Source organism: Cannabis sativa, chromosome 7 (genome assembly GCF_029168945.1).
Source record: "Cannabis sativa cultivar Pink pepper isolate KNU-18-1 chromosome 7, ASM2916894v1, whole genome shotgun sequence".
Lineage (NCBI taxonomy): Eukaryota > Viridiplantae > Streptophyta > Magnoliopsida > Rosales > Cannabaceae > Cannabis > Cannabis sativa.
In genome coordinates, this window is record NC_083607.1 from 3,013,675 (window position 1) to 3,023,130 (window position 9,456).

Genomic DNA, 9,456 nt, shown 5'->3' on the forward strand with positions numbered 1-9,456 from the left:
CCTTATGACCATATTGAATGGGACATTTTGGAGCAAATTCTGCGTTCTTATGGATTTGGGACACACTTTATACAACTGGTTTTGACTTGTGTTAGAACGGTCTCTATTTTAATCCTACTTAATGGTGGCGCCCTCAGACAGTTCTCTCCTAAGAGAGGGATTCGACAAGGTGATCCTATCTCATCGTATCTTTTCATTCTGTGTAGTAAGGCTCTTTCAAGGCTCCTTATGTAGAAAGAAGAACAGGGCCAGATTACGAGTTTTAAGGTACACCAACTTAGCCCCACTATTTCTCAATTGGTGTATGGTGATGAGACTTTTATATTCTATAAGGCCGACAAAGAGGAAATCGTTGTTGTCCAAGAGTGTAATGATACTTACTTTTTGTGGTCTAGACAGAGACTGAATGTCAAAATTTTGGCTTATGTGTTCTCCAAAAATGCTAGCCAATAGAGGAAGTTTAAGATTGCAAATATTCTTGGCTTCCGTAGCATGAATAGTGAGATTAAATCTTGAGAAATCTGATCCTTTGGTCGAAGAGCAAGGTGAGGGATTTTAAGTTCATTAAGGATCGACTTTGTGCTAGAATAGAAGGGTGGAAATGTAAGCTTCTCTCTCATGAAGGTCGGTCTACCCTTATTCGGGTAGTGGCGACTAGTATCCCAGTGTATTTGATGTCTATCTTTCTTCTTCAAAAGACCTTGTGTCAAGAGTTGAATCAAGCCATCAGAAAATTTCGGTAGACGGGCAGCCCTGATAAGGATAGATACATTTCCCTTACTAATTAGACTTCGCTTTGCTTACCGCTTGACGGGGGTGGGCTTAACTTCAAAAAACTTGAAGATGTTAATTTGGCCCTCATGGCCAAGCTTGGTTGGATGTTGGCAAAGGGTGAGGATTCCTCTTATGGATTAGAGTCTTTAAGGTCAAGTATTGAGGGAATGATGCCAGCTTGCTTTGGTCTCTGGATACTCCCAAATCTCTATCTTTCGGTGCTAGAAGTATCTTTGCTACTCGTGATTTCATTCGTAAAGAGTCTTGCTTCCTTGTTCCTAATGGGAGAAGCATAGATCTTTAGCATGCCCTATTGATCCTTTATTTGGATTGGGATTAATTTAGAAACCAGGCCTACCATGATCGGATTGGACCATTTTCTGTGGTGGGTTCTTGATCGAATTAGGTCCATGGCCGCTGATCTTGCCTTGGCGTGGCCTGCTCAGTCAGATGTTGGTCATTCTCTTAATGCCCCTAATGATTTTCTGCTACACGGCGACCATGTGGTGTTTATTAAAGCAGCCAGCAAAGGCTTGTGCTCTGCTACTGGAATTGTGATCACCGATTCAGATGGCGTGGTTGTGGAAGCTTTTTCAGTGCGTCTCGAGGCTAAGTCCCCTCTAGAAGTTGAGACCTGGGCTCTCTTCCACGCGGTGCAACGCTATAAAATTCATGGTTGGTTTAATGTCAATTTTGATTCAGAATGTCAAACTTTGGTGCTTTGAATCAAATCTCGTAAGGCTCCCGATTAGTAGATAGCTTATGTGTTCGGACATATGTTGATAGGGTTGGATCATCCCCCAAAGTCGGTGATCACTTGGATCCCTCGGTCTAGAAATGAGACGGCTCACCGTCTCTCTAAACTTGTTTTTAATTTTTCCCTGTTTGGTTTTTTCAATGTTGAGGAGTTGCCACCTCTTATTTCCAAGTAGAATTTGTTTCTGCTTTGGTTGGTTTGGGTCTTTTAATGAAGTTTGATGTTAAAAAAAAAGTATAAACTCACTCATAAAAAAATGGATAAAGAATAAGCAATCATTCCATATCCTCATTTAAATAATCAGTTTCATAAAAAAATATTTCCTTATTTGAGAATATTAGATCTGCTATTAGAACTCATACTATTAATTAATAATAATTTAAATTTTTTCAGTCAATTGTATTATATTTGCGTGTATTATTAATGTGAGAATATTTTTAATAGTATAAAAAAAATACTAAGTTAAGGTATCAAGCACAATAAGAAGTGGCATATTGTTATTGGTGCAATTTAATATCAGATTCCACACATTTTAATTTAATAAATAATATGAAAAATCACTAACAAATCACAATACGCCACATTAGTGTGGTGTTGGAGGTGCCCAATAACAATACTCTATACAAAAAAAAAAATTACAATAATACCAGCAAAACTAAAACAATTACAAAAATAATAATATTACCTATTTATTTATTTTGAAAGATTTCAATCACACATAATATTTATGATCCAATTACCGAAATTCTATGGGTTTAAAGCTTAGTTAAGTAACTTATTATTTATCTTTTTGAAGCTTGGCTATGGAAGGAAAAATAATCGTACAATTTTGTTATACTTTTAAAATATCACTTATTTTAAACATAAGTTTTGAACATTTAACCAAAGTAGTTACCAAATAAATAAGTAAACTTGTTTAAAATATATATGATCATAAAATAGGATCATTTTGATAAGTTACTTTTATGTTGGATTTAGATATTTGAGGAAATTACATTATATACCCACTTTACTTTATTTGTTTTGATTTTTACCTCTATTTTTATTTTCTTTAAGATATACTAACTTTTATAGATGATGTCCCTATTATACCCCTTAATTTAATGTAAATTATATGCTAGACTTAAGTGGAAGGTGGGGGTATATTTGGCAACTCACTCACAAAAGTGGGTATATTTCAATAAAATATAATATAAGGGTATTTTTGATTAATGGACACAAAAAAAAAAGTATTTTTCAACTTATCCCTCTAGATTTTAGGAAGCCTCCAATGGAATTAGGCTAGGCCATTTATTGGACCTTAAAAAATGAAAATAACATTATACCACTTTTTAAAAATATGACATCTTTTTTTTTTCTTTGTTTTTTCTCATCAATAGAGCAGCAACAAAAAGAATATTTTTCTAAAAATTACTTTATGATCTTTTTGAAAACTAATTATTTGCAAACTAACCACAAAATTGCAGCAGAGTCCATAAAATTACAAATCCAACACTTGTAGTTAAGTCTACGAGATCAACTAGCTTTCAAAATCGTGATCCGCTATCGAATTTATTCCAATTCAATGAACAAACTGCTAATATATTTTTATGGAATGGATTTTGTTCTGTCACGAAATAGTTCTGTAGTGTCATCCAATAATCACTATAATTATTGGATCAAGATTGAGTTGATATAACAGTTGAATATTAAAGTATACTAACTCGAGTTTAGAGTACAATCCACCTTCTATCACAGAATATATAAAGGGACAAAATTTATTCTCTATATTTTTATTTTTATCTCAATATATTTACTTCTTTTCAATTTTAGCCCTACATATTTCTTTTTTTTTTTCCACAAAAGTTATATATATAAATATTTTAATTTTTACTCCTAAAAATTATATATACATATTTTTTTCATTAATACTTAGATTTTTGTCCCCTCTAAAAATGGTATCCCAAAAAGGTTCATAAAGAAAAGGGCTTTGTCCTCATTATTATTTGCTATCATCACAGCCAGTGTTACCAACTTCTTGTCTTACCTTTTTTTTCTTCTTTCTGCATTTTAAGAAAGTGATTTTAGGCTGTCATATATTTACTTTTAATAATCCAACTTTGCCTACCTTTATTTTTAATAATATCCACCTTTTTTTAAGCAAAATTTATGTATATATTGATCATTATTTTGTTTAATAATTAATATGGCATGCACCTTATGACATATATAATGGTTGTAATTCATTTCTTTAAGAAATGCTCTACATGCCTCCCTTTGATATTTGCCAATTCAGTACAATATGACATAATTATATGTATAAATATATATATAGTCATTTTAATTTGGCTTAGAATTTTTATCTGAAATTTGTTATTTACTAAATCATATTTTTTAAACTTTTTGAACCGTTAAAAATTTTCCATAAATTATTAAGATTGTTAGACTAAAGAATTTTTGTTCAATTTTATTCAATTTTACTGATTCAGTAATTGTCCATGTACTAATTTATGTTCATCGGGCTTTAATACTAACAAAATCATATTTTTTAAACTTTGATATGTACATCGTCCCTCCTAAATTTTGATTTATGTTAGATTTTTTTTACTAAAATTAGATAAAAATTATCAAATCCAACAATCTAAATAATTCAGAAGAAATTTTTAACCGCTTTAAAAGTTCTAAAATATAATTTAGTATATATTAAAGTTCTAGAAACAAAAATCTTAATTAATCTTTTAATTTGGTGTACTTTATATTTATATTTATATTTATATATATATATACTAGTTGGTTAACACGTGCAAAGCACGTGTGTTAAATCTTTTATAATTTTATTGAGTTTGTAATGTACAATTAAAATTAAAAAAAAAATTAAAGGAGAAATTAAAGAAAAATTAATTTGATTAAAATAAAAATTTATTTGGAAATTAAAATAAGATTAAAGGAGATTAATTTAGTTCAAATTCAAATTAAGAAATCGTTGCACAGTTATCAGTTTCTTCCTCTTCAAATATTTTTATAAATTATTTTTAAAATGTACTCTTCAAATATACAGTTTGTTTAATTTTTTGGTTTAATTATTAGGTTTATTTGAAATTTGAATGAAGCTAATCGTGTAAAAAAATTTCAAAAATTGGAATATACGATTTTTTAATTTAAAAAAAGATTGTTTAATTTTTTGGGTTTAATTATTGGGTTTATTTTTTGAAATTTGAATGAAGCCTAATCGTGTAAAAAAATTTCAAAAATTGAGAATATACGATTTGTTAGAGAGATATGTGGGTAAGATGATTTTTTTTTTTTAATTTAAAAAAAGATTGTTTAATTTTTTGGGTTTACTTATTTGTTAACGTTTCTATTAAGTTAATCGTAAAGATTGTTTAATTTTTTAGGTTTAATTATTGGGTTTATTTTTTGAAATTCGAATGAACCATTAAAAAAATTTCAAAAATTGGGATATACGATTTGTTAGAGAAATATGTGGGTAAGATGATTTTTTTTAATTTAAAAAAAGATTGTTTAATTTTTTGGGTTTAATTATTGGATTTATTTATTTGTTAACGTTTAACTAAAAAAAGGAATCGTTAAAAAAAATCGTTAAACCAACAATTGGCGTTAGATAAGCACTTTTTATATATAAAGATATAGTGATTGACCATGAAAGGAAAAACAAAAAATAAAGGACCAAATTCATTTGAGAAAAAAATCAACATGGAATGCCTCTACACTTTCCAAGTAAATTGAGAGTACTTTGTTGAAAAAATTTATGACCATACATTGATAATAGAAAGAGAAAACCAGAATATGATAAGCATATATAATCCTATTTCAAAGAGAAATGTTAAACGGCAGTGGTGCCTAACACCCTCTATGTGTTAATATAGCTATTGGTCCAACTAAGTATCGGGTCCAGGGCCGGTCCAAGCATTTTGGGGGCCTCGTGCAAAATTTTAAAATTGGGCTTTTTTTTAAGAAAAAAAAAAAATCGTGTACATTAAAACTACAATTTTATTACTAATTTTTTTTTCAGGATTTATTCATAAATTTTCAATTATAAATTTTTTATTTATGTGTATATAATAAAAAAAAAAAATAGGCCTTTTCTTTAAAAAACAAAATTGGGTCTTAAAAAAATGGGGGCCTTGTGCAATGGCCCAAGCTGCCCAATGCTTGGGCCGGCCCTGATCGGGTCTCATATAATTTAATATAATAGTTTTTAGGGAGTATCGCTAGCCAATCGCAACGTGACATGTCGATAAGGTACTAGGCACCACTGGTGCCTAATAGCAATGCTCTATTTCAAAGTGGAAAAAAAAAATGTTCACCTTTTTCTAAAAAGAAGATGAAACTCGAAAAAAAAATCTAAAAAATGAGCAGCAACACAAGTTATCTGTATATTTGCAATTGAAACAAACTAATGAAGCCAACAACCAATCTAAATACACAAACTCAGGTATTAATGTAAAACAAAAAAAAAAGTTGTATATTTTTACAAAAAAGGAAGAAAATGGTTTATATTTCAAAAAAATGAAATCTCATATTGTTATCAATTGTGAGGAGTGTCACCATGGCTATTCCTTTTCTTTCTAATCAAATAATAAGCAACACCTCCAAAAACAAGCAAAATAATCATCCCATCAACAACACCAACCAAAATCACAACCCACTTTTTTACATTGGATTTTCCATGAGTACCACTTGTAGTGCTTCCCTTAGGAACTTTAACCAAAAAACTCATTCCACTCCCTCTATCCACTTGTTTAAGTCCTCCTACCAATTTGTACAAAAAACAAGCTTGTGAGTTAAAAGATGCACCAACACATTTACAATCATCCAAACACATCTCAAGGCATTGTGTTTTACTAACATTATTACCTCTTCTATAATCATGATCATAATCTCTTAACACACTCTTAACATCCTCTAATTCAACCATATCAACCTCATTTTTCCCACCAACACCACCACCACAAAACCCTCCTCGAAATCCCTCACCACAACCCGAGCCAACCCCTTCTTCTTCCTCCTCCTTCAAAAGCCGAATGCAAGAGCAAGCATTCGAAAATGTGCAAATTCCATAAGGCTTGCAAGCCAAAGGAAGATCACAAGTGGTATTTAGGGCTTGAAAAGAGGCCTCAAATTGAGCTTTGCTTGGAGAGTAAAAATAAAGACCTAAGTTACCTGTTTTGTTTCCCAATGCCAAAAATCTTAAGGGAGGATCATATTTTCGAGACCTAATTTGAGCGATTTTCTTACCTTGATCATTGAACAACTCTAACCCCTTTGAACTCAATGCCATGAAAGTTAAGTTTCTATTCATGGAAGGCTTGAATTCCCAATATGAGTAGCTTGAGTCACCAGAATTTAGATATAGTCCAATCTTGTTGTTCTTAATTTCCAAAGAGTAAAATGAAGTTGAGTTGCTTGGGAAAGAAGTTAACCTAGTTGCAACATTAAGTCTCTGTCCCCAAAGCATAACATCAGTTGGAAAATTGAAACTTTGCCACTTTATATTGTTCAAGCCATCAACTAGAACTAGATTCCCTGTTCTTAGTATCTGTAATCTCTGTGTTTATGTTAAAAATCATAAACAAATAATCAAAATTTTGAAAAAAAATATATATATATATATATACATTTTCTTAATATTCAACATCATCAGTTACAAATTAAACTACTCAATAGTGTAATATCAAAAATTGTCAAACAAATAGCAAAATATTGACTTTTTAATATATTTTTTTTAATAATTAAATAAAACACAATTTTTTACCAAAAAAATTAAATTTTTATACTTACAGATTTCTTTTTTATATTTTTACAATTTTTTTATAAAAACAACACAAAAACTACATAAAAGTAACAGAAAAATATCATTCAAATAACAAAAAAAAAACAACAGATAACAAAAAATTAATAACAAATTAATAAGAATACAACATAAAAAAAGTGTATTTTCTATAAAAAAAAATTACAAAAATCGTAAAAATATTTAAAATTTCGTACAACTGTATTTTTATTTATATATTTTTTATTTTTACGTATTGGAAATAATTCCTTCTTTTCGTTTCATGGGGAAATAAAAACCTACACAAAAACTTAGCAGTTTCAATAATTATTGCAATAACATTTTTTAAAGAGATAAAAATCACACAATTTATGAATTTTCAATTAGTGTACACATAGTTTAATTTCAAAAAAAAAAAAAAAAATAGTTTATACATAAAAAAAATATATGGATTTTTTTTTTCAAAAAAATCAATTTATGAGAAAAATTCAAAAAATAAAAATATGGAAAAAATAACTGCCTTTTCCATATTGAATTTTTCTCATAAAATAATTTCTTTGAAAAAAAAAAATCACATTTTGCAAACTTTTACCATAAAAATGAAACATCCAACTTTTTTTCTTCCTCCCTCTTTCCCAATATGAATATTTTCATTTATTTAATTAGTCAAAAAAAAAAAATCAAAAACCTAGAGAGGAACAAACATTACTATAGTCTATATAGCAATAACTTTTATTAATTATATTATAATAAAATTACTAATAATAAAAATAAATAAAATAATTACCTGCACACCTTGTCCAGAAGTAGCTGTTGTCCACCCAATTGTATCTTTAGAACCCTTCAAATTCAAAACCCCATCTTGAGTAAAATCAAGAACACACTTATCAACCATATAAAATCTTGTGTAATGACATGAATTCCAAACCTTAACATCTCCCAAAAACACTTCCAAACAACAAAAGAACTTTTCTTCAATGGCTTCAACACTCAATGCCACCTTAAAATTTGGCTCATTTTTTATTTCATTACTGCTCTCCATTAAATAAGCTCTTCCACTACTGATTCCCACCACCACAGGCAGAGTAAATTGGTAACCAATTCCAATTGATGATGACTCACAATAACCATACTTAAATAGAATTGTTGTAACTAGTAACCAAAAAATCAAGTAACTATAATAATGGGGATGCATATATGAAAAAAATAATGAACAAGTTTTGTTCTTTTGGTGTTTTTTTTATAGGTTGTGTTGAATTGCATTTGGGATTTTTTTTAGGGAAGAGAAAATGAAGAAGAAGAAGAAGAAAAGAGAAAAGTGATGAGCTTTTTGAATAGTGTTTTTTTTTTGTATAAAAATCAAGATCATTTTAATATAACTTTGCCCCCACTAAACCAAAAAGGTTAATGAGCTTTTATTACTATTTGTTTTTTCGTACTTAAATATATTATGACCATTTATGCCAATAATTATATTTTGATAACCGTTACTCTACAGCTACTATACATATATAAATATGTATAAGAATATAAATAATAAGGATTTTTATTTCTTTCTAATTTACTCTTAATTGTCTTGAATTTTTAGTTAGTAAAATATAAAAATCAACCATGATATTGATTTTCTTTTTCAATTTAATTTTTTTTATGCATAACACAACACATAATACAAGAACATTGCTATTAAGTAACAATAATACGACTAGTTAGTAATTTACATAGGAAAATTCTATATTATATCCCTTTCACATTTATTTGTTTTGGTATTTGGAAAAAGAATTTAATTCAATTTTTTTTATAGTCACATATATTGTAGTTATTTAAGATATTTTACAAAATTGTCAAAAATTTAAAACAAATTACACGAAAAATAAGGTTCAAACAGTTTGTTATACGCATAACTTTTTTATTTTATATATGTAAGAAATAAACGGTTCGAATAATGCTTTTTATATTGTAAATTATTCTAAATTTCTAAAATAAAATCTATGATATATTTTAAATAACTGTAGCGTATAAAAAGAAAGTAGTGATGCACTTTTTATCTGTTTCAGCATCGAGAAAAAAAAAAATAGTTTGATTTTTTTCATAGTCGTTTATATTGTAGTTATTTAGGACATTTTATAAAATTTTGAAAAATTCAAACAAATTTAAT

At 28.5% G+C, this 9,456-nt stretch overlaps 1 protein-coding gene across 3 annotated transcripts; it reads right to left on the reverse strand.

Moving 5' to 3' along the window:
• Positions 1–5,909: 5,909 nt before the first annotated feature.
• LOC115696997 (G-type lectin S-receptor-like serine/threonine-protein kinase SD2-5) lies at positions 5,910–8,635 on the reverse strand. Of its 3 annotated transcripts, none has more exons than XM_030623895.2 (3): positions 8,230–8,631; positions 8,089–8,142; positions 5,916–7,079 (listed from the first exon to the last, which is right to left on the reverse strand). In XM_030623895.2, the coding sequence occupies exons 1-3, from the start codon at positions 8,494–8,496 to the stop codon at positions 6,060–6,062; spliced, it is 1,341 nt and encodes a 446-aa protein (XP_030479755.2). In that variant the 5' UTR covers positions 8,497–8,631; the 3' UTR covers positions 5,916–6,059. The 3 variants fall into 3 exon arrangements, with proteins under 3 accessions (XP_030479754.2, XP_030479755.2, XP_030479756.2); XM_030623896.2 differs by having other exon boundaries at positions 5,916–6,283; positions 6,389–7,079; positions 8,089–8,631; XM_030623894.2 differs by having other exon boundaries at positions 5,910–7,079; positions 8,089–8,635.
• Positions 8,636–9,456: the final 821 nt, after the last annotated feature.